The sequence below is a fragment of the Phoxinus phoxinus genome, assembly GCF_949152265.1.
Source record: "Phoxinus phoxinus genome assembly, chromosome: 15".
In the NCBI taxonomy this organism is placed as follows: domain Eukaryota; kingdom Metazoa; phylum Chordata; class Actinopteri; order Cypriniformes; family Leuciscidae; genus Phoxinus; species Phoxinus phoxinus.
The window spans coordinates 28,028,053-28,053,731 of record NC_136890.1 but is presented as its reverse complement, the minus strand read 5'-3'; the positions used below and the strand labels follow the sequence as shown (position 1 = coordinate 28,053,731).

The 25,679-nt window shown below is 36.4% G+C and overlaps 2 protein-coding genes across 5 annotated transcripts; one reads left to right on the top strand and one right to left on the bottom strand.

The window, feature by feature from the left end:
* Positions 1-6,436: 6,436 nt before the first annotated feature.
* Positions 6,437-15,538, bottom strand: ccdc124 (coiled-coil domain containing 124; the record flags this gene model as incomplete). Its single annotated transcript, XM_079637914.1, has 4 exons — positions 6,437-7,487; positions 10,112-10,217; positions 11,144-11,336; positions 15,380-15,538. 4 exons carry the CDS (start codon positions 15,536-15,538, stop codon positions 7,286-7,288), a joined length of 660 nt encoding a protein of 219 aa, XP_079494040.1. The 3' UTR covers positions 6,437-7,285.
* slc5a5 (solute carrier family 5 member 5) lies at positions 15,426-25,566 on the top strand. Of its 4 annotated transcripts, XM_079637912.1 has the most exons (17): positions 15,426-15,564; positions 16,100-16,128; positions 19,157-19,577; positions 19,984-20,049; positions 20,295-20,346; positions 20,461-20,528; positions 20,858-21,012; positions 21,082-21,222; positions 21,400-21,529; positions 21,629-21,717; positions 21,799-21,911; positions 22,782-22,852; positions 22,942-23,028; positions 23,125-23,327; positions 23,460-23,554; positions 24,178-24,263; positions 24,548-25,565. In XM_079637912.1, the coding sequence occupies exons 3-17, from the start codon at positions 19,224-19,226 to the stop codon at positions 24,650-24,652; spliced, it is 1,815 nt and encodes a 604-aa protein (XP_079494038.1). In that variant the 5' UTR covers positions 15,426-15,564; positions 16,100-16,128; positions 19,157-19,223; the 3' UTR covers positions 24,653-25,565. The 4 variants fall into 4 exon arrangements, 3 of the variants coding, with proteins under 3 accessions (XP_079494038.1, XP_079494039.1, XP_079494037.1); XM_079637913.1 differs by lacking the exon at positions 16,100-16,128; XM_079637911.1 differs by lacking the exons at positions 15,426-15,564; positions 16,100-16,128 and adding an exon at positions 16,721-16,869 and having other exon boundaries at positions 24,548-25,566.
* Positions 25,567-25,679: the final 113 nt, after the last annotated feature.

Below are 25,679 nucleotides of genomic sequence, written 5' to 3'. Positions count from 1 at the left end.
TATACGAGGAAGTAACACACATCCTAAATATAGATTTCTACCTTTAATTGCCTTTCTGCTGATCTTGGATCATTTTCCTAGGAAAAATCCAGGCCTGAAGAAAAGCAACACTGCCTCCAGATCAGCACCAATCAATAGCCGTAAATGCACTAGAGCAGTTTGTGTTAATGCAGAATCATTTGCATAAAGCAAATGTCTGTAGATTGATATGAATTGTTATATTACGGTTTCAGGGATGGCAAAATAGCAGTTTACAGTTAAATTAAATTGATATGGAGTCAATTTGAACACTTAAAAGGTGTTAATTTCAAGTAAGCCTATAAAACTGATTAGTAATGCCGTGAGGAAAACATTGCAAAATGGTTGCTCCTGTGTTTATTTTCTGTTTGTGCTAAGCTAACTGTTGCTATTACAGATGCTCTTTTGTATGAAGCAGCGCATGTTCTTGTCTAACAGCGAGAGAGATGGAGAGGCCCTGTCACAAGCAGATGAGTGTTCATTACTTTATCCTTGAGGGGGGGATTTGGGCAGCGGAAAAGAGATTTCACACTAATTTGTGGGATAACACCTTAACCATTTACAATATATATTAAGCAAACTGACCATAAAACCCTTAATAACCCTTTGGCCTATTTTAATCACACCTTATAAACACAATTTTTAGCATAACTGGTAACTTGTGATTTAATATCTCCCCATATACCATGAAACAGATCAAAATTGGTAGATGTTAAAACGAACTTAGAACGATGAATAGCATGTCTGTCATAAATATAAAGGACATTTCTCCAATGCGTCATGTACAATAAATTACAGATGCCTAAAAATACAGCCTGATGATCTGATCTGAGCAAACAGGTTGTATAAACAGTAACACTTTACAATAAGGTTTTATTTTTATTATAACATTAGTTAACTACATTAGTTAAAATTAACTAACGATAAGCAATAATTCTAGAGCATTTACTAATACATATTTAAAATCAAAAGTTTGAATCTGTAAACATTAGTTAATGTGAACTGACATGAACAATTGTATTTTTATGAACTAACATCAACAAAGGTTAATAAATGCTCTAAAAATAGATTGCACATAGTTCATGTTAACTAATGCTAACAAATGAGGCATAATTGTTAAATTAAGAGTAAAATCTACCATGTTAAGCCATAATGCCAAAAATATATGTAAAACATTGCACAGTAACCACTCAAAATAAAAATGTCATTTCCCCCCCCGAGCATTTGCTCAGGATTGACAGCTGTTTATTAAGTTTCCAAAAATCCCAATCTCTACATACAAGATTTAGCATTAAGGGGTCTGACATATAGATAAAACAAAACTTTCATAAAGCATTAATAATTGTAAACTGAGACATCCTTACCTTAAAGCAGCGTCCTCCTTTCCTTCGGCAAGCACGTTAGACCCGGGTCCCCAGACATACATGAGGTGTGAGTGATGGGCGCTTTTTCGAGAAAACAGGATTTAGTCATCAGACATGCAGCTTTTTCCTTAGACGCTTGTCAGATGTAGGGGGCCGGCCGGTCTCTCTTTGAGACGCATAATTAGGATGCAGGCTGAAGAAAGGACAGCCCAGCTTGATAAGGGTTGGCATGCAAATGGATAAGGAGACAAAGAATCACAGCGAGAGAGAGAGAGGGAGAGCAAAACACTATATGTTGCACACAACACTTTCTGCTTTAAGCGTCGGGTATCATTACTGCGTCCACTGCTCAGGTTGGCTGAGGTAGTCGAATACATTGAGGTCCGCAGATGAGGAAATCGAGGAGAGAGAAATCTGCGATTGATGCTCAGCAGTTCAAAGGCCTTCCCAAACCCTCTTATCTTTCCCGCCACAGAGGCAGCTCAGATAAAAGACCAACACACATCACACTAAGCGTTGGACGGAAACATGGATGTTAGAGATGTACATGTACCCAAACAGCAGTGCTCAGTGCATTAAAGAGTGTGTACGGCCCTCTATTTATGCTATTTAAAGTCACCATGAAATCAAAATGTACTTCTTTGTTGATTGATTGCAGTATTTATTATAAATGATTGATTTTTTTAAAAATTCATGTGCCCTTGTAATCTGTACTCAAAATAACTTCCCCTCCCTCTTGCAGTGACATCTCTTCTCTGATGACGCGTTTAATGCCGTTAGGGCGGGACAACCTGTCATTCACATTACATAAAAGCAAATCACAACCATCCAATCAATTCCCGATGGACAAGTCCTGCCCAACATTTTTTTCATGTTCGACAAGTCGTCACAATAGGGAAGAAAAGTCTATAGCAAATTCAGTTTTATGCAGTTTCATGTCGTGTAGAGGCAGGTTTTAGGATTGAAATGTTGTAATTTTTGTTTCATGTTTGTCATTAAATAATTTAGAGAGGGACGTGCCAGGAAAAAAAGAGGCCCAAAAAGTCTACAAGAAAAGGCAATAATTGAATAAGCTTGTTTTGCTTCTTTTTTTTTTTTTAAATTAACAATAATTAAATGAAATATTTGTTCATTTTTAAATGTATAAAATGTGGAAAAATACCATGGGCCCAATTTACTGAAGGCCACTAATGATAATGTGTGTTGGCATTTTTCTTTCTTTCTTTTTTTAATTAAATGCCATTTAGCATTTTTCTAAATTAAGCATTTTTTTTTCAATCATTTTTATTTTATTGTTTGTCACTAAATAATTTAGCAATGCTAAAAGGGCATGGTACAAAACGTGGAAAAATACAGTGGGCCCGAAATGTCAACTAAAACCCATTAATGAAAATGTTTGGTTTGCCAAATTAATTATTTTTTTTAAATTAAGAATAAAATAATAATTACAAACAATACATGCTTAGCATTTTTCTAAGCAAATTATCATTGTTTTGTTTTTAAATAACATTACAAATGATTCAACACATTTTGAGTGGAAAGTTAAACTGAAAAAATTTATACGAATGTCCTAGTCTTTCTCCAGTCCCCTTTAGAGTCAATGACAGCAGCTTTTAAGACTTGAACAAATCCTGATAATGTTCTCCAGCATGATTTGAGATGTTCCACAGAGCATCTTGGGCTGTAATAGAAGCAAAAACATCCGAGGTAACATTTTCAGCGTCACAGCATTGATCAAAATCGGTGCAAAGTCACTTATAATTAAAGTTCTTCAAATGCCTCCAACTAGAAAGAAAAATGAGACTTTGCATCTTGCCTTAGGCATATGTGGACCGTCATCAATCTTTGATGCTGAGACTCAGCAGATAAGGGAACTCCGTGCTATTTTGGGCCTGATGCTCTCTAAGACAGCAGGGTCTCTCTAATGGCTGGCCCGCCCCACACTTACCAGATTTTCAAAATGTGAGAGACCACAAACATGATGAAAAAAAATCATAGATTTAACAGAACTGTTCCTATAGTGTGTGGAGTGCCGCGATGTGAAAATCAGCACACCACACACTAAAGCCGAGTACACTGTATGATTTATTATAGTCCTTGACTGTTGCTTGTACGACTGTACAGGCATTTTCCCCGCTGTAAGCCATGTCACACTGCGGGATGTCAGTTGTCATTAATGTCAGACTGTACGGCAGTCAAGACGCGTTAAAAACGGACGCTCGCTAGAAGACTTGTCCAGAGTTTTACATCATCAATCCGTGACACATTCAGTGGTGTGAGCTGCAGTTATATCCAGGATAGGAATTGTGGCTAGGAAACAAAAACAATCACTAGCATTCATTTTATCATGGCTTCTCTTGAAAAAAGATGAAGACGATGTGTGTGGAGCAAGTGGTGGTGTGTTATTGTCTCACTAATTGCGTCATCAGGTTCAGCGCTCCTTTTGGTTTTTGATTTAATGTTTGTCGTAGGAGAAGTTACACTACAGGACTGTACATCAAATCTTCTGACACTGCCAGAATTTATTCTGAGGTACAACTTGATTGCAATGGTCATTAATCGGCTGAAATGTCAAACTAACGATCAAAGACTTTGACTTTGTCCTAGGATCCGAGGAATTGTTTAGGATTCACAAATTTGTCTCAGACAACCAAAACGCAACCAAAATCATACAGTGTAAACCCGGCTTAACTGATTCAATTCACAAACAACCAGAATCCTGACTGTGAACACGGGAAAATCTCTCCCAGTCAGAGTAAACAAAGATGGCGGACGATGGGCAAGAAGAAATGGCGATAACGGTGTCTGGACTGTTTTTTACAGAAAATTTGAGGGGGAAAAAAGAAAAAGGTTTGGATGAAGTCATGGAGACGGCGTGAACATGGACTTTACGTTTTCGCTCCACGTGACAATCGACAGAGTGCTTGCACGTTTGTTTCAATTTCTGATCGCAAATTTTCAACATGTTGGATAGTCACGATTTGAGATCGGTGCGGCCCCATACGGTGTACAAGAGGACATCTCAATCATGTGACAAAAACGTATAATGCTTCAAAACTAAACAGCTTCAGTCATTGGACGAAACTGCATCGCGCCTCAGACCAGTGTTGCCAAATCTGGGGGTTTACTGCAGAATTGGGCTACTTTTACACAGTTGTTATTTTTAGTCAGCGGGTTGAAGCGGTTGAAAGAAATGCAAATCCACTCTCTGACAGTAGGTGGCACTTATAGAACAGCAGAAATGCCTTTATGTCTGACGCCTCTTTGTATGAGTCCGTTTCGCCTGATGCCTTTAATAAAAGGCTGTTTTGCCTCATGCCCAACTGTATGAGACCTGAGACATGACGTTGTTTTTTTTGAGACCTGAAGCCTTTCAGTCTGAGGTGCAATGCCGTTTTGTCCAATGGCTGAAGCCTTTTAGTTTGAGGCATGATGCCTTTTCGTCATATGACTGAGGTCTGAGGATGTCCTAAACTGTACACCTTAGTCCCGACATTCTTCCAAGCAGATTCAGGAACTCTCAACACACCTAACATCACAGGAAAATATGATTCGGGAAGGGAGAATTGGGCCCAAAATCGGCCTGATTATCTTTTCATCCTGCGCAGATTATCAGCCATTTTATTGAGTTTGAACCTACGACAAAACCACTCATTCAGCAAAGAATTTTGCTCTTAAGAAACCTGGCCCTCAAAACGATCTTGATAAAATGATCACGACGAACTAGCGCTGCTAATAAAGATTAGCCAAATATAGTCATTGCCCTTGAGTGCAGGAAGGGAATGTTTTTTAATTAACACTCTCAGTGGGTCACAACTAATAATGTGCAAATAGGTTTAAAAATAAAACGACATACTTTCGCAAGTAATAGCTTTGCTATTAAACACCCCTGTTCAGAGATTTTTAGGTTGATTAAGAACAGCTATTGTTTCACAGTTGTACTTGAGGTCTTCATTTGTTGTCATTATGATTGTTTTATAGGCAGTTATGTCGAAGTTATGAAAAGAACACATTTATTAAAACATTGTGCATGGGAGAGGTGTTTAATAGAAGGTGAGTAAACGGGAGAGGTTATCGCATGGCATAATCTCTAAATGACCTACAGTTCTTCCACTGTGACGCTGCTTGATGACACATTATGGCCATAAATTACCTTAAGTGCTAAAGAGTGTTCTTGCCGAGGATAAAGGTGGCTACTGGGAATTATCCAGCCTGCAGGCTAATTTCCTTTCCTTCTGGAACGTCCCATAGGGGTCAGTGACCGTTTATGTCCATCGATTGTGTACCTGCAGAGACGTTATTAAAAGCAAATCTACCTTCAGTATGTCTGAAGTATCACATTAACAGCAAATGTGGTTGAACAAGGGAAAATGTCATCATAGCATGGCACTTTCCATACACAGAATAAGGCCAGAAACTCATTGTTCAGTCAATCCAAGGGGTCAAACTAATTATTCCATGTGCTGTTTTGTTTTCTCTTAATTCTCTATAGGTTTTTGGCTTTTTTTGCAACAACACTGTCAACCAAATTTCAGTATTATATGTGCATGTTTGTAATTTTCTAACAATAATTTTAACCATTTGATAAATATTTTAAATAAAAATGTTATTATATATATTTTAATTATAAATAAAGATTTTAAAATGAAATGTTAAACATTTAAATACTATTATAAAAAATAAATTAATAAATAATATATATATATATATATATATTAATTAATAGAGTTAAATAATTGTATATATAAAAAGCTTATCTATATAACAATGGTTGCAAGTAAGGGTTGTAAATTAACCTTGTAAAGCTAGCCTAAATTAAGCTACAACAAGTTAGCTAGTTTAGGACCAAGGTTGATTTGTGGTTTCCCTTAAATTTAGGAAAAGTGTTTGTTTGATCTATTTTTCTTACCATAACTTGGGTCTGAGGATTAATGGATTCCGCTTGACAAATGCAGTCAACAATCCAATATTTGTAAAAGTTAAATGAACTAGGGTTAGTCAAAACAGACAACAACTTTTCCCTGAAAAATAAATGAAATGGGAGACCAGAAAACTAGAGCTAAACAGCTTTCCATCATATGAGGCCATTTATTTTAAAGGAAATTAGAAAAAATGTGAAAGGAACTCTTTCTTCCTTCTTTATTTTTTATTTTTCCAAGAACCACCGAGAGTGTTTGTCCTCCTCCAGATGCGGAGCAAAGCATAAAGTGTGTTAACACTACTTGACACGCGTGTATGGGAATGGGAATCCAACGGTTATTAGTCCACTCGCTTTTGTGGATGCGGAGACATCGTCCCAGGGTCCAAAGTGCAGTTTCAAAACAAGGAGTCATGTAAGATCAATCAATCAATCAAAAAAAAAAAAAATCCCTACCATCATCTTAACTAAGGGCAATTATCAGATCACTTTTCTCTTCTCCATAAATTTCAAACCAGAAGCTGAAACCTTAAGATCTTCACAGACACTAAATAAAATAAAATAAAAAATTGCCTCAGGTTAACCACACTCCAGCTCATGTGCAGCATATCAGATGGAGACATTAATAAATGGGCTTGACACAGCTGCAGTAAAACATGTTACGTGGAAGAAACATGTGCTAGCTGAGAAGAATCCACTCTGCATTCACACCAAACCAAAACTAAAAACTTCCCAGCAGCTCTTGATAGGCTGTGGTCAAGCAGATAAGCAAATTAGGTTGTATGCTGTTCATACATCATGAGATATTTATTGAATAATTAGTTAAATAATCCAAGTTTGTCTATGAGTTCATGTAAGAGGCGAGGGGTGTGAATAGATCACCAGTACATGTGTTAATTTTGTGTGTCCAAATTAATCATGGTGCCTTTTTTGTATTCATTAGGATCTGCGTCGAGGGTCAGTCTTTATGTGCCATTGTGTTGGTTTACTTGGAGTTGTAGGAGGCCACGCGTTGGTTGAGGGGGTTTTCCGGAGACTTCGTCCATTCCTTCTTGAGCTGCTGTTTTAGCTGGGAAAGTCGCATATTGGGGTTCTCCATTTTAAGGCGGGCCATATTTTCTTCTTCAAATGCAGCGTAGGCGGCTTTCATACGACGCTCAGGGTGTCGATCCAGGTCTTCCTTAGTGCTGAAAAACAGAAAAAATAGAGGCATGCCATGAACCAAAAGTAGAATCGAATCAAGCTTTAAAGAAAGGCAATGCACAGATTATTGTGTTGATACTGGTAAGATCTTGGTTAAATTATGTTCAAAGTCTTTCCTTCCTGTGACAGGGCTGCCCAGAGAGAAGCCACGGTAGCTTACGTTAAAGTAAATGCCATATACAGTTTATCGTGCAACCAAAGTCAGAACAATAACTAGAAAGTTTTATGTATAATGTGGGACTTTTAATTATAAACAAGCCTTAAATATACTGTGACTCTTATTTTGAAATGTATATGCTTCACTACTTCCAGCTAAGTTGAGGGAGATACAATATTCATTCTTACATCCATCTACAAATTATAAAGTGAAAACTGTTATAAATCATAAACAGTAAATCATAAGCATTCACTTATAAATGTGCGGTATTAAGATCGCAAACTGCTCTGAAAACACAAGCCTGTAGAACGTGCAACAGTACCGCATTTTGAACTTTGAACTCACAGTTATTAATTAAATCATACCTTCTGAAGTATAATCACATTAGGCTGTGCCATGATTCCTAATCTCCACCCTCAAATTCAAGAGCTCTTAAAATGATAATTAAGCCTTTTGTTGTACATTTAAAGGCAGGGTAGGCGATTTGTTCCAGAATCTTTTTTTTTTTGTTATGCTGGTTTAAAGTCTCTGCACATCCTGATAGCAATCACTAAGTTAAATGGTCTAAATATTTATATTTATATATCGCCTGTGGAAGGTGTAGTAGGACCATAAAATGTTCGCCCAATCATTGCATTTGGTCTGAATGTACATATTTTCGTACCGTCCCCCACACACAGTGATAGCGCAGACATCACACGTCATCAGCGCGTTGCGCAAGGTTATGTAGAGTTAGGCATACGAGCAACAGCAGCCACCTTATACTGTTACTCCTGAACCAAAACAAAGTGCTTTTGCTGTGTTCATGCCATAACTACTGTAATTTGGAAGAGATGGAAACCCGTAACATTATACTCTGAGCGGTTTGTGACTCGAACAACACTATAGCAACACTATCAACAGCAAAATGAATCTGCAGCAGTCAGGTGGTACAGGTCGGAGCTCTTTAAGTTGTTTATGTTCATTTTTATTGTAATGTTTTATGTGCTTTGAGGCATGAGGTAATTTAACACCGTCCCTTGTGACGGTTTGCAGACTCTGCCTGTGTGCGTTGTTACGTTCATGTGTTTTGAAGGAGGCATGGATCTCATGCTTTCAAAGCTAGCTTGCTATTGCTAGCCGCTCTGAAAATTGCCTTCCCTAGTGAAAAATAAATATAATGAAATATATTTGAAATACATTTTTTTTATGCTAAGTATACTACAAATACATTTAAATATTACGTACTTAATATAAATACCCTGCAACTGAACTTTTGGTATACTAAATTGGTATACTTAAAGCTGCAGTCCGGCACTTTTTGGGGTTTAAAAATATCAAAAAAGACATTTTTGAAAAAAAACGTAACCAGCCAGTGTTCAAAACGATCTGCTTGCCTTACCTCGATTCAAAACGGTAAGCTTGTAATAATGATTTTAATTCCAGTGGTACTGGTGGATTTCCGCGGGAATTTCGAGCATGTCTTTGCGTCATTACGTCACTTCTGTACACATAGAGAAGGAGTCCCCGGCTAGCATGTGTGGCTGATGGAGGTGGAGGTTTAGCTTAGCACTTGGTATGGCGGATCCCGAAAGTTTAAAGCGACAATCACCAGTGACAACTGGAGATTCACCAGTTGTAAAACCCAAAGACTTAAAAAATATATATTTTTCACGTTTTGACGTGATATAAGCAATCGTTAGATTTAATCAGCATGATATAGCTACTGCAATGCTTCCCCCCACCCCCCGAATTTGGTCAGAACAAAAGTGAATGTTACTTACTTGTTCAGATGACATTTTCCGATGAAAATTCTAATGTTGACACTTTCAAAAAGTATACTCTGAGATTGCTGATGACAGTAACGTTACAGTATCCACAGCGACGCGGCAGCCTCAATACATTGTGTTCATCCGCGCTGTTTCATGCCGATTTACTACCCACGCACAGTTAATAATTCCGCGAATAACTGCAATTGCAGATTTCTAACAGAGATGGCGACAAAGAGGAAAAACGACGGACTGCAGCTTTAAAGTCTGTTAAATTGAAACAACTAATTTTGTACTAAAGTATATTTGATTGTAATAAAGTACATTTGATTGTGCTAAAAGTGGAACTAACAAATATCTAGCATATCAGAAATATATGCAAATATCAGGCTCAAGCGATATGTCAGTAAATATGTTAATGGTTTTGTAGTATACGTAGTATGAAACAAATGTATTTTAAATACATTTTGGTGTAGGTTTTTTTTCACTAGGGTGACTTTAAGATATTGAAAACTTTATATCACCATACATTTGATACAACTGAATTTAAGACATTTTAAGAACACACTGTGTGTCACCCTGTGACAACAGCAGAAAAAAATGGAAATGGTGATTGTTTTTTTTTTTACATATTTGCATTTTGTTTGTAGAATAAGAGTCTCCTAATCACTCTAAAAAATTATTTTTCCAGAGAGCACGATACCCGAGAACTGCGATGGCATCCTCTATGGTTCGGGCCTCCACCGTTCCTTCTTCTAGAACTATCCGATTGATGTTCTCCTCAAGCGGCATGTCCAAGTGGCTTTTTTCTGTAGATTTGAAAGGACACAGACTACGATCAGAAAAAAATAATTCAACAATATAGACACACAAAATTAAGTGCAACATGTGGCTGTCATTTAGGTGTGCACACCTTGCCCAGAGGTCTACAAAACAGTTGCATTGCACTCGGTGTGAACAGTCTGGGTAGGAATTTTGACAAGCAATCCAGTTTATTTTGTTGTGTGACTATAAATAGGGCTGAATGTCAGCACAAAATGATAATAGACCTTATTTATTTTACCAATGTAATGTTATTGATCTTAATGTGAACAATTCACCTATTCAGATGGTTAATCTTTTTGATTTTCTGATAAAAGCGTAAGGCTGTTGATGGATGTCGGACTTCTCCAATCATTTACTGTAGTCTGCTTAAACCCCGCCCCTTTCTTATAATCAACCGCAAGCTCGTATTCAGATCTGCCTCCACCCAATCATCAACCATTGGGTCCCTGTTCTACTTTTTTTTTTTGTTGCCATAATCCGTTTCACTCTGATCCATGACACGATACACAGACTAAAAGATATGTTGCAACTTCAGTTTCATTGTGTCATTTTAACTTGTCAGGGTTTCCTTCATGGACGATTGGAATAATATAGTGTGACAAAAAAACAGTAAAACAATAACCCATGGTATTAAATGTAAAAAAATTATAATAAATATATTTTACCTAATTTGTGTGTTTTTATGTTTATTAGAATGTCATGGTTTTGGCTCATCAACATTCAAATCTAAAACTCCACTGAAGTCAATGTGTGTCAAATCTCCTATACAGTATAGAGGGCCTTTTGTGTGACACATGCATTGTACAGCACTGGAAATCAGTCACTTATGAGGTTTCCTATGTAAGATATTGCCTACATAGGAAGCACTTTACATTTTGGAGCAAAGTTATTGGATTGGATTTGGCCTTACCTTTTTCCTTGATTTCCTTGGTTTCCATAACATTTTGCCCTTTTTGTAGGTTCTCCTCGACCTGGGCTCGAGTCACTTTACTGGGGGCTTCTTTTGTCTGTTTACCCTTTATCATGGCATCTTCTTCCTCAAGGAGCCTTTGCTTTTCTCTCTTCCTCTCCAGAGCCTCCAAACGCTTCTTCTCCTTATCATCCTATACACACACACACACACGCACACACTCTTTTAAATTACAACAGGACCGATGTTATCAAGGCAGCCCGATGGTCATTAAGCAAATGTAAGTGTAAACTGCAGAGCAGAGTAAAGAAATTAGAGATGCCTCCTGCCCGCTCAGAGTCACTCTGTGTCAGCGCGGCAGTAAGTAATGGTTACTAGGTTCAGACATGGTTTTAACTGTCCACATCCTAACCACCCAGCCAACTTCTTGTTGATAACATCCCCAGAAATGGTGACACAACAGTAAGGAGATACGCATAATGAGATGACACCTTCAGATGTCGAGCAGAGGCTGAAATGTCATTCGCATGACACAGATAAGACGCACGGCAGGCCGCGCTTAAGAGCGAACCAAGATACGCTCCTCTCTCTTGACATTCTCACATATCTACTGGTGATAAATTATAGTCACCAAACCCGATCTTCACCGAGTCCGAGTCGGTGGCTGATCTTTAGAATATGTAAAGGATAAATCAGTGTGTTTCCAGTGCAGGTGAGCTTCCCCGAACACACAAAGCGGTCGCAGTGACATGGGGTATAATTAGCAGAATGGCTGCAGTGGGATAACAGCGGCGTGGGTCTGATAGGACGCCGGGGATCAGATGGCAGAGATGGGAGGAAACAGGAGGAAAGGAACAGGGTGTGAGGAGCTCCTAACCAGAGTGCCTTACCAAGTAGACTGGCACATTCATGCCAGTATTGCTGACTCTCACTACATATGCCAACACTGACTAAATAATGTATGAAATAGAAGCAGGAGAGAGCAGGGAAAGGGAGAAAAGGCACCGATGGACTGCAAAGACTGCTTTTCAAATATTTAGACTACCGATATATCTTCTAATAATTAAAATACTTAATCTATATCAGCCAAAAAAAACAAAAACATATCAAAATATGTAAACGGGATTTCAATTTATATGGCACTTTGCTATAAGCTTGTTTCCAAAAATATTTAACAAATTAATTTGAGAACTGGGTCAATACGATGCAATGCAGCTTGGATTAAAGGGATAGTTCACCCAAAAATTAAATGATTCTGGCATTATTTACTCAATTTCATGCCATTCCAAACCTGTATGGCTTTCTTTCTTTCTGCAGAACAGATATTCTTGAATATATTGAAACTGTTTGTTTTCATATAATGAAAATCAATGGGGTCCAAAACAATTGGAGAAAAAACTAATATTATAAACGAATGTATAGAAAAATATATATATTTAAAAATATCACCTTTTGTATTCCACGGAAAAAGAGGCAAACATACAGGTGAGTAAATGATGACTGAACATTTTCTTTTTTTGGGTGAACTATCCCTTTAACACATTTGCAAGCTGCATTGCATTGTACTGACCCAAATTTTTTGGGTGAAATACTGATTTAAGATTATGCGTGTGTTACAACAGCCTTTCAACCCTAATTAAATCCACCTGATCCAGCTAATCAAGTCCTTCAGGCTCTTTTGAAAACTAAGGTATGTGTGTTGGAGCAGGGTTGGAACTTGTGCTGTGTTCATGCCATGTCGTAATTACCGTAATTTCATGATGACAACACGTGACGTTCTACTTGAAGCTGTTTGCGTCCATGGATTGGGAATTAAGTGTTTCTTCTATGGCAACACTATCAATGCTAAATAAATCTGAAGCGGTCAGGTGGTACAGTGCTCACGTGGTCAGTCATAAATAGGACACACACTTTAAACTCTTTAGGCTGTGACCCTCCAAGAACTGAGTTTTAAACCCCTGCTATAAACATTTGTTACATGTGTAAACGTGGATCACTTGCAATCTGGTTTGCTGACACTTAACATGGCATTAAAAAATTGCTTTGGAGACATAATAACCAAACAATCACTGCATATCAGTCACAACATCCATGCATGGACCTCACCCAGGCCTCAAAATCATGCTCCATTACTGACAACGAACACTCATCAATATGCGGCATAATTGATAGAGGATATCAGAGCTTCTGTGATGGTGTTACTTTAACCCAGTAGGCTTCGGCTTTCATTTTATTCGTGGGGACCTCATTTCCTGAGCAACCCTAAACCTGACTTGCAATGTATTAATCTATTGTGTGCTACTCAGACTCATATGTCTGCAGCTTTAGCGAGGAAGACAGCTGTGTCATTTAGATACAAGATTAGCAGCCAATGACGGGAATGTTAGACAACATAACATGGAAAACATGGGCACGGTGGGAATCAATTTTCTGTACATTCAGTACATAACTCAAAAACATTTCAATATCATAAAGACAATTAGGACCAAAGGGGCCAACGTTTGGGTGGTTAGCATGGGTAGTTAGCTCCAGCTGGTAGATGATATAACTATACTGGTGGACCATTATATGAGCAAAAAGAATCTTTACGGTGTAGTTTTTTTTCATACACTACCTATCAAAATTTTTCGGTCATTTTTGTTGTTGAGTTAATATTTTTATTTAGCAAGGATGCAATAACATGATCAAAAGTGACAGTAATGACATTTATAATGTAACAAAAAAAGATATTTTTGAATCCTTTGGATTTTCTATTCTTAGAATCTTGATTTTTTTTTATCACGGTTTCTACAAAAATATTAAGTAGCAGCACAACTGAAATGTTTCTTAAGCACCAAAACATCGTATTAAAATGATTTCTGAAGGATCACGTGAAACTGAAGGATCATGTGAAACTGAAGACTGGAGTAATGATGCTAAATATTTTGCTTTGCCATCACAGGATTAAAAAAAAAAAGTTTTTAAGTAGTAATAATATTTACTACAGTTTTCACTGTATTTTAATCAAAATGCATAAAAGTCTTTTTATTTAAAAACATAAAAAAATCTTTTTTTTTATGACTTCAAACTTTTGTATGGTAGTGTACAAATGCCAAATAATAAATACTTTTACAGTGACTATTTTCATTCTGAAGAATTCAAAAGTGTAATAAAGTATAAACTAATATTTTTCCGTATCTGCTGCCTTTGATGTCAGTTTAAGATTATATAATTATATGGTGCCATCAGCCAACTATCGTCGCAACATTTTCCTGTGGCTTCTAATGGATAGCAATCTCTATCCATGTACTACTGACTGCATTGATTAAGACCAACTATTTCACTGTAAAACTATTTAAAGTTTGTTTCCCCCCAAAATTAAAATTCAGTCATTAATTACTTGTCCTCATGTTGAACAATGATATTTCATGAGATTTGTCCCTCCAGCTAAGCAACTACCAGTTTAACTCTTCAAAAAGTTAATAAAGATATCGTAAAACTAATCCATATGAATCAAGCGGTTTAGTCCAAATTTTCTGAAATGACTCGATCACTTTATATGATGAACAACAGATTGAATTTAGACTTTTATTCACATATAAACATTCATCAACGCCCACATCAGATCTGGTAAACGGAGGCTTAAGCATGTTTGCTTGATGTGTGAGAACCAATGAGGTTCACTCTCATGTAAAGCAGCATGTTTGAGCTTCCGCAAGAAGCTTTGTTCATATTCGCTGATAATTTTTTAAAATGTGAATAAAAGTCTAATTTAAATCTGTTCATCAAATAAAGTGATCGAGCCTCGAGAAAATTTGGACAAAACCGCTCAATTCATATGGATAGTTTTACGATCTCTTTATGAACTTTTTGAAGCGTCAGTCAAAGTGGTAGTTGCGTAGCTGGAGGGACAGAAATAGCGATTTCATCAACAAGATCTTAATTTGTGTTCCCGAAGATGAACAAAAGTCTTACGGGTTTGCAACGACATGAGGGTGGGTAATAATAGAATTTAGAATTTTTGGGTGAACTATCCCTTTAAGTGGATTGGAGGAACAGTCTGTAAAGAGGAAGATCTTTACTGCCACCTTGTGTTTATTCTACACTCTGTCTGTATGCACGCATTTCATAGAATGTATTTCCAATTAGGTGTGGATGTGACAAAAATCTAATCTCAGTAATGGTACATTTCAAACAATCCCAAATGTTCCTGCTTTGAAGGACATAAGTTGTTAAACCAAAATAAATCAGCCCTACCTTCCTCTGCTCTTTCTTCATGACATGTTTGTCGTTATCTTGCCAGAGCGCATCCTCAAGATCCTTCTGTTTCTGTGCATCAGCGACTGCTTTGGCCTCAGCCTTCCTGGCCCTCGCTGTGGCCGATTTGGAATTCTCACCCTGGAATTTCTTCGGCATTCCTGGGACTTCCCTGCAGAAATAAGGTAGAGAGAGATAATGACCAGTTACAAGTGGTAGAATACTGTATGTGCTGAAATCACAAAGGGTATTAATGTGTAGTGTATAAACATACTAATGAGAGAACGATTAAAAACTAAACACATGGCAATTATGACCTGGGGCTGAATCATATTTATTTAGGATCAGTTGTTATTGGGCTCTCTATTCGGTTTTGTGCATCTCATACATTTAACAGTAAAGCACAGACGTCAATAAAAATAAGGGATTTTTTTAAGGCGCTTTTTGGTAACCACAGTTATCAATAGGTCAATAGGACTTCTATAGTATTTATTTGTTCCTACTATGGAAGTCAATGGCTACGGTCAACTGTCTGGCTACCAACATTCCTTAATCTACTTTTGTGTTCAACATAACAAAGAAACTCATACAGATTTGGAACAACTTGAGGGCAAGTAACGTTAAATGATTACACAATTTTAATTTTTTGGGTGAACTACCCCTTTAACATAAGCTGGTATTAACTAGGCAGTGTTAAACTCCAAATATATTTTTTTACAGCACTTCCAAAAGAGAAGATGAAGAACAAGGTAACGTTAGACGGTAAAATATGTATCCACTTTTTCTTAATTATCTTATTTAACGTTACTTTATTCTAATGTTATTTGCGATAACGTTATATATAATTATGATATATATTATGATTTTTTTAATATGTATATATATTTTGATATACATTTAGCAGCACTGTGTGTGTGTGTGTGTAATATATATATATAACGTTATATATATACTATTTATCAACTTTACTTTATCATAAATCTTACACCTGCTCCTGGTGTTTTTATGTTCTGAAAGCACTCGTATCATCTGACATGTCTCGTGGCTAGAAGATTTAATTCTCTAATTTCCTAAAATAGAGTGTCGCAAAGGAAAAATTCTGGAACTTTAGGAACATTTTAATTGTACTTTTTCTTTTCAGAAACCTTCTCGTTAGCATCTTTGCTAACCACTCTGGTTTCAGAGAGTGATAGTATTCATGTACAAGCTTGTATCAGATACTGTCAGCAGAACAATGAAAGCAGATATAGACGGGGGCGTTTAAAACATCTCGTTTTATTAGTCGAAGTCATTTTCAGGCACCGAATCTAATATATAATGTAACAGCACCAACCTTTTCCTGCACCGGGATGATGTTCGCTCTTCTTCTCAAGCCGCTGCGCTACAGTTGACGCGGTTCATTTAGCGCCCTCTGGAGGCTCGACGGTCAGTCCACTACACGCTTACGGTAAACAGCGAACGCTACTTGTGGTCCGTTTTGTCAACAACAGGTACAGAAAATCGAAATACGTGTAATATATTATTACACAAACACAACATCCAGAGTCACTCTGTTAGTAGTCTAATTGCTCCTTAACGAGTAAAGTTAAACAGTGGGGTCCAAACAAAGTCATGAGAAAGTCTTCGATTTTATGGATATCAAATTATTGCTTTGAGCCCTATGCTTTGAGCAGGCTAGCTGTTATTCTCATTGTAGCCTACTTTCCATTCTTATCTAATTTGATGTGAATTTATTTATTTTTTAAATATATATTTTTTATTAACAATACAATTGCCTTTTAACATATTTCATTTTTGTTTTGTTTTTTAGAAATAAATCCAAGTTATTATGAGTAGGGCCTATAACAAGCTTTATTTTAATTTCAGAATTGTTTTATTTCATTCAGGACTTGTTATTCAGCATGATTTGAAAATAAAACAGCATCTTGTGCTTCAGTGGATCAAGGAAATTTGACCTTTTGTACTGTAAGGGGTTTTACAGTAAAGACCCAAGGACCAGATGTTTGAAAGAAGACCCGGAGTCAGAATTATAAAAAATTGAAGAAAAGTTTTACTGAAGATAGTTTGCAGTTTCATCAGCAGAAGTCAGCTTCAAGACTCACACAGCCGCCCCGTTTACAGTTGCAAAGATCACAGCAGTTATACCCTTCACCAAGGTCTAAGCTACGTCCTTGCTTCAGGTTGAATGATTCTGATTGGCTAAGAACACATATAGACTTAGTCTAAGCAAATTTCCACACATATACAGATAGACGGAAGCATATCTCCATTGATTAGGCAGCTGACACTCGGACCCTGAAGTTAGGCACGTGGTGACCTTCCAGGTCGCAGATTTGGGTTGCTGGGCGCCAGCATGTCCCGAACAACAACTCAGTCAATCTCCAATAATGCCAGTGGTTTCTTAACCTGTAACCAAGACTAACACACACACACACCGACACACAGCTTTTCCCAGGTTGGATTTGGCCATCAGGCTCTAATATATAAACAGGAGAGAAATGATCCCTTACACTATTGGCTTCAGTGACCCCTATATGTTTTTAACACGTTGAAGAACTTTCTCAAAAACAAAACAACTCCCTATTTCATTTCTGGAAGCCGGGCTAAATAAGCAAGCACTGTTACTGCATTCAGACGTCAAATACAGACATTAACGAATACATGAAAAGAACATTTCAGTAATCTCACTGGTAACTTCTATAACAAAGTAAAATCTCCAGAGAAGTCATTCAACTAATTTAATATTTAGAAGGAAAAATATTGACTAATACTTTGATTATAATCACTCATTACATATAATTTGATTCCAATCCACCCCTTCCTTCAGCACAAAGGAGTTTAGGCTATGGTCAGTTTTACATATTTATTTGTTAAGTAACCAGTTCGAAATTTAAAATATTTCTTCATTATACCTATTTCATGTTGGGTTTTTATATAAAACCCTCTGTTTATTTTCCAAGGGAAAATACCAGATTTTTTATGTGATCTGTGACTTCTATAAAAAGAAAAAGAGGAAAAGAACTCATTCAGAATATATATTTCTCAATCCTGCTAAACACTGTGCATCCTTACAAACACTACCACATTATGGTATACTATAATATTTGCTTAACATGTTTAATATTCCCATACATCATTGTACATGGTACAGAATGTGATGGAATCACATGTCCATGTCCAAAAAATAAATTGGTACATTTTGTTTCTTTTTGTTCAGCTTATTAAATCTGTCAGAGTAACCAAAATACTAAGTCATGACTTTCATAGCAAAGAAAATGTTTTAAGATTTAAACAAAAATTAAGGAAAGAATCGGTGGTGTCAAATGACTCACAACATAGCCTACTCCTCCCTCCACATTACCGGTACATTAATTCCTAATTCCCCTCCCATCAGACTGCCTTCGATTATCCAAATGATCAGCCCAGACAAATAAATCCACCTTCTATTTGAAAGAATGCTCATTCACTTTCCACACTGGTCAGTGATAGTGAACATATCTTTAAACCAATACTTTTTTCTATCCTGTATGAGTTTATTACTGTACATGCTGGCCTGTGGAATTTGGTCTTTTCATACTCATAAACTCATTTTGCATTGTTTTGGTCGAAGGTAAGTTGTTTTTTAAATATTTAAACAGTGTGTAAAAAATAAAAACTCAAACTGCTTTTACCTTAAATGACACTTTGCACTGCATGAGCCCTAACCTCTGAAAGTCAAAAGAACATAACAGGGAGTCGATTAAGAATGCATTGTGATTTCTGAGTTTGTTGTTACAGCTGACAGTCTCTTGAAGAGAAGGACTCTACTCATTGAGGCTCTGGCAGAGTCTAAACAGAGGGAACTATGGCTTCGGACTCAGACAACTTGGGCTTCTGTTTGGTGGACTATGTTGTATTTGCTGCTATGCTGGGGGTTTCGGTGGCCATCGGGCTATTCCAGTCTCTGAGACACACCCAGGGTCCCTCGAACGTGGACAACTTCTTCACAGGGGGCAGGGGTTTCTCTGCTGTGCCGGTTGGACTGTCGCTCTGTGCCAGCTTTATGTCAGCTGTCCAAGTGCTCGGTGTGCCATCTGAGGCATATTTATATGGCTTTAAGTTCCTCTATATGTGCCTGGGACAAGCCCTCAACTCCCTCATTACTGCAGTTGTGTTCGTTCCTGTGTTTTATCGTCTCAAAATCACCAGCGCACATCAGGTTTGGTTTTTGTCCATTTATCTCTTTAGTAGTTTTGCAATATGATTATATATATGCACACTCTCTCTAATGCGACTCATGGTATGCAATTCATATATATATAGAGTCTCTCTATATATATGAATTGCATACCACGAGTCGCATTGAATTTCATGGATTTCACAAAGAATGTGAGGACGAGTCATTCCTATGTGATAAAAACAAAGACACATGTACTAAACAGTGGAGACTAAAAAATGAGGCCACTAGCGAAATTCCTTCTATTTAGCTCTTTTTCTAATTAAAAGACATTTCCCCAATTTTGAAGCTTTTAATTTTTTTCTGTATTTAGTATGTTTCCTAAACAAGCATTTACATACTTTTGGACTGTTTTTTTTAATGTTTGTGTGTGAAATGTACTTGTCAGTATTTAGGAATGAGGTTTGGAAGAGGGATGCAGCTCTTGGGAAGTTTGCAGTTCATTGTAGCCACAGTAAGATGAATTCACATCATCGTAAAAAAATAATAATACTATTTTCAATACTATTGAAGCAATACCCTAAAATTAAAATGTGGAATGCTGATCGATAAAGCCTTGAATCGTATCTGTATACTTTGAATTCCAATATTTAGTTTGAACAAAATATGTATTAAAAATAATAACAATGTGTTTATTTTAGTTTTAGATTTGTGTCTTAAAGGATACATAATGCTGGTATTGTGTTGTTCTTCCTGTAGCTTCTCTACACTGGAATAGTGATCTTCGCCCCTGCAGTCATCTTGAATCAGGGTAAGAGAAATAAACTGATTTATTGAGTCATTACAAATCCATATGAGTGGTTGGAAGTTATGTGTTTGATTTTGCCCTTATTCTTATCAAGCTTTTCTTCTTTTCTGAATCAAGCCACAGGCCTAAATATGTGGGCGTCTCTTTTCTCAACTGGACTCATCTGCACATTTTACACAACAGTGGTAGGCCAGTGTTGTGAAATCTTGCCTGATTTGAATAATACAAATACTGGTGTTCAAAACAGTCTTTGCTTTATTGGTGCACTATTTTGACCCTTTTAATGTGACCAAATATTTCTCATAAATTGTGTATACTGTAGTCGCCAAAAGTGATGTCCGGAGGGGATATTTGTTTTTAAGGGTGAAGATGTCAATTTTCCTAGTGTATATCACTTTTGCCCTGTATATTTGTATATGCAAAACAGTTGGGGATGCTTTATAAAACAGTAAAACAGTTGCATGAGTGTGTAAATGTTTGTTTGTGAACATAACGTGTCTCCATTTTCCTGCAGGGTGGTATAAAGGCTGTAATCTGGACAGATGTTTTTCAGATTGTAGTCATGCTCTCTGGGTTCATTGCAGTCTTCATTCAGGGCACCGTATTGGCAGGAGGGCCTGCCAGAGTTTTAGAGATCGCCAACAATGGATCCCGCATCAATTTTAATGAGTATGAACGGTAAATGTTTTAAAATCTGTTCAATTCTGTTGTATTGCTCATTCCCTCTCTGTGTTACAGTTTTGCCATAGACCCTCAGAGGCGGTACTCGTTCTGGAGTTTCACAGTGGGCGGCACAATGGTCTGGTTATCCATGTATGGAGCCAATCAGGCCCAAGTGCAGCGTTACATATCATGCAGGACTGAGAAACAAGCCCAACTGTGAGAGAATAAATCAGTCAAATCGGTCTAAAATAACCTCTTGAGTTCAGTCTACTAAATTTAGTTTTGTTTGGCATTCAATTTCTCCTAATAATGTTTGTTGAGTAACTCGCATACGGTATTTCTGCTACTGCTCCCTGAGATCGAGATCCACTGAGCGTCAGTCTTGTTCTGCAGGGCGCTGCTGGTAAATCAGGTGGGTCTGTGTCTGATTGTGAGCAGTGCAGCCACCTGTGGCATTGTGATGTTTGCGTTATACTCCAACTGTGACCCGCTGAAGACTGGCAGAATATCTGCACCTGACCAGGTAAGTCAGTACATGCACAGAATTAACTGTACCTACTGTATCCTACTAATCACTGTTCAATTTTAAACCAAAAATCTGTCTTTATCTTTATTTTCACAGTACATGCCGTACTTGGTTTTGGACATTTTCCGGAATCATCCAGGCTTCCCGGGTCTTTTTCTAGCCTGTGCCTACAGTGGAACTTTAAGGTGGTTGAAACTATCTTCAGTGAGGTGTTGATTACTGATAAATATTATATAGTAATAAACCACCTTCTTCTTTTTCCACAGTACTGTCTCTACCAGCATTAACGCAATGGCAGCTGTTACTATGGAGGATATAATGAAGCCGTGGCTAATCACTGTTTCACAGAGAAAACAGCTCTTGCTCTCCAAGTCATTATGTAGGGTCAAAAGCCACTTTTTATTCTTTCCTGTGGTGCAAGTAAACATAGAGTCGTATATATATATATATATATATATATATATATATATATATATATATATATATATATATATATATAAAATGCTGGGTTGTTTCAACACAATTTTGGGTCAAATATGGACAAACCCAGCCATTGGGTTACATTTTTAAATTACATTTTTAACCCAACGTTTGGATTTGTCCATATTTTACCCAACATTGTTTTATTTGTTTTTAAATAAAACAAACAGAAACAGAAAATTGGGTTGAAACAACCCAGTATTTTTTAGAGTTTATATATAACATGTATTTAACATGTATATATTTATTTATAAACATATAAATAAATATTTATTTAAATTAGTATATATTTAACATGTAATGTTATATAACATTATATTTATTATTTTTATTTTTATTATATAATTTGTATTTGTTTGCTGCCTATAATATATGCTATTTATTTGAAATTAAGGGGGAAAGATTATTTGAATATATTTTATGTTATATTATATTTACATAAATATAATATTTTATGTATTTAATGTTATATTATACATTATTATAAAATTAATTAACTATAAAAAATATAACTATAACGCTTGTATTTATTTGCTGCCTTTAATATATGCTGATTTTAATTTAAAAAATAGTCTTAATTGTCATAAAAATAAATTTACATCTTAATGTAAATTTAATGTTGGATTTAATGAGATTATTGGTGAGATTTTTATGCAGCACTTATTTAACTAAGAAACCATGAGTTGATTCTGCAAATATCTGATGTATCAACATGATAATGTTTAGAAATATAACTACAGTGTATAATGTTATTAGTGTTTGTTAACAGCTCTGTTGTACGGGCTTGGCTGCATTACAATGGCTGCGCTCTCCTCTCTGCTGGACTGGGGAGTCCTTCAGGTGTGAACTACTGGAATAACGGTGATTTTAATCAGGCTGTATTACAGTCTATGCTCTAACCAGCTTTCTTTTAACTCCAATAACCTCAGGGTTCGTTCACAGTCATGGGTGTAGTGAATGGTCCACTTCTGGGAGCGTTTCTGCTGGGCATGTTTGTTCCAGCCACAAATAAACCGGTAAGGCTCCATAAACATCACTGTTGTGTACACCATATATTATTCTATCCCTCCACTCGATGAATAACCATGTAATATGTATTTCTCACACTATAGGGGGTTTTCTCAGGTGTGGCTGTGGGGTTTTGTCTGTCTCTATGGCTTGCTGTTGGAAGCACAATTTATCCTCCTACACCAGAAATAATGGGTGTTTTACCCACTAGTGCTGATCACTGTCTAGCAACTAATGCAACACTCAACAGCACCACAGCAGTCACTAAATCATCTATCTTGTTATCATCAGTCCCACGGGATTATGGGTAAGATTCTAGAATTTGTATCACATTTTATATGGACCATAATTGCATAGTATTTCACTGCTCTGTGACTTGAATTACTTGTGAAATTTAGCACAAGAGTTAAGTTTTCTTTTTCCAACTAAATTCATGCAGCTTTCAAAATATCTATTCAATATCATACCTGTACTTCGGAGCCCTGTCAACTAGTGCAGTCATGCTAGTAGGTGTGGTGGTTAGCTACATTACAGGTGAGAGAAACTCACTCACAATATTGTTAAAGGGATAGTTCACCTACAAATGAAAATTTGTCATTAATTACTTAGCCTCATCTTGTTCCAAACCCGTAAGACTTGCGTTCATCTTTGGAACTCAAATATGAGCGATTTCTGTCCCTCCATTGACACTTCAAAAAGTTAATAAAGAGATCGTAAAACGAATCTTAATTAACAAAATGGTTTGTTCTCGCACATCTAGCATTATGGTTGAGTTTCTGTTTATGTTTAGATGTGAATAAAAGACTAAATTCAATATGTTCATCTTATAAAGTGATCAAATCTCTTCAGAACATTTGGACTAAACCGCTCAATTCATGGATTAGTTTTACGACCTCTTTATGAACATTTTGAAGCATCAACATGGTAGTTGAGTAGCATCAATGGAGGGACAGAAATTGCTCAGTAAAATAAATATAAAAATACATTTGTGTTCCGAAGATGAAAGAAAGCCTTAAGGGTTTGGAACGACATGAGGGTGAGTAAATGATGACAGAATTAAAATTTTTGGGTGAACTAACGCTTTAATAATTAAAACAAATGAAAACGTCAATTGGTGTTATTTTACCTTCAAATGAATATGTGCTGAATTACTGCAGGACCCACCAAGAAGGATTCTATCAGTCCTGGTTTATTACGGTGGAACTTGGAACAAAAAACCTGCGATGCGTCCTGTCATAACTTGGTAAGTCAGATGGTAGTAGCCGTTCATTTACTTATTTACCTATACATTTATACTTATTAATATTTTGAATGAGCTTTTATTTTTATATTTTTTTTATATTTTTATATTTTTTATATTCTTATTTAGCTTTATTTTTATTTAAGTTAGTTGCCAAGACAAGATTTCTAATTTGGTTAAGTTTAGTCTGTTTTTATCTAATATTTAATTTTATTTCTGCTTACAAAAACAAATTTTAATAGTTTTAGTTAATACCAACACTGCTGAAATTATTCTTGTCTCAACAGAATGAAACTACAGCACACAATCCCACCGAAATCCTTCTCAGTTCAAAAGAACTATTTTCCACAGCTGATAAACAAGTTGTTCTACTGAACAAAGGTGAAGTTTAGACAGGTGCAGGACCCGCTTTAAAAGTCAAGTTTCAAACTAAACAGCTTAATTCAAATTTAAAATGACTTTTTGTGGAAGAATACTGTGCACAATAAAATGTTGAAAGGCACAGCTTTACTATTTAACATCATGCTAGGTACACTCTACAGTCTCACATATCAAATATGTCAAAGTCATAATATTTAGGTTATCTTCCTTTTTGATTGGCATTACTGAATACCTGACCATCACCACCTGATTCAAAGGATGATTATTTGATCTGTATAACAATAGTGCTTTCTTTCACAGTACAAAAACACACACAATACGTTTCTGTTCATCACACACCTGCATCGCACCTGTTTGTCAGTTCACTTTCATTCCTAGCCAAGTTTAGAAGAGAAGAGAGCATAAGCACGCACACAAAAGTCATTTGAAATGTATTTAATTAACAGAATGCTTTTAAAGGAGATATATCACTATGATCCAATAACTCTCTGAAAAGTATGAATGATTATTAGTGTGAATTACGTTAATTAAAAGAATATATAGCCTAAATTGTTACACACTAAGATCCATTTTATTGACCATGCTACAATAGATTTTAACTACATCATATACCTACAATGAGAATTATGCATTTAATTTGTTTTTTGGCAGACAGGAATATTATTTGTCTGTCTAAACCTATAAAACAAGGCTCATTAATGGGATATTAGTTCCTCAGCATGCTAAGATCAGGGTCCTAGACCTAGAAAAGTACATAGAAAAGCCCTAAGTCACCAGAATCAAGATGAAACTGTTTCAGTGTTTATGTATTGAATGATGTTGGCTGTATAATTCATGCATATTTTGAATATGTATTATTTGTTAGTATCGCAGAGATGAGCTTTAGAATAATGCACATTCACAATAAACTGAAATGTCAACACTACTATCAGGCGCACGTACTTTCTGATCAAAATGGTTTAAATGAAAGTTTCATAAGCCACTGGGTTGTGTCAGGCCAAACGGAAGAAAATCTACTCAGTTTTTCTCTGCAGGCGG

What these genes read in the sequence shown, in the direction of transcription:
- slc5a5 (XM_079637911.1), top strand. Translation starts at nt 19,224, where the DNA reads ATGGCTTCGGACTCAGACAACTTGGGCTTCTGTTTGGTGGACTATGTT. An exon ending in TGCAGTTCATTGTAGCCACA is followed by an intron (nt 20,050 to 20,294) that starts GTAAGATGAATT and finishes TTCTTCCTGTAG; the next exon opens with CTTCTCTACACTGGAATAGT. An exon ending in ACTGAGAAACAAGCCCAACT is followed by an intron (nt 21,223 to 21,399) that starts GTGAGAGAATAA and finishes CTTGTTCTGCAG; the next exon opens with GGCGCTGCTGGTAAATCAGG.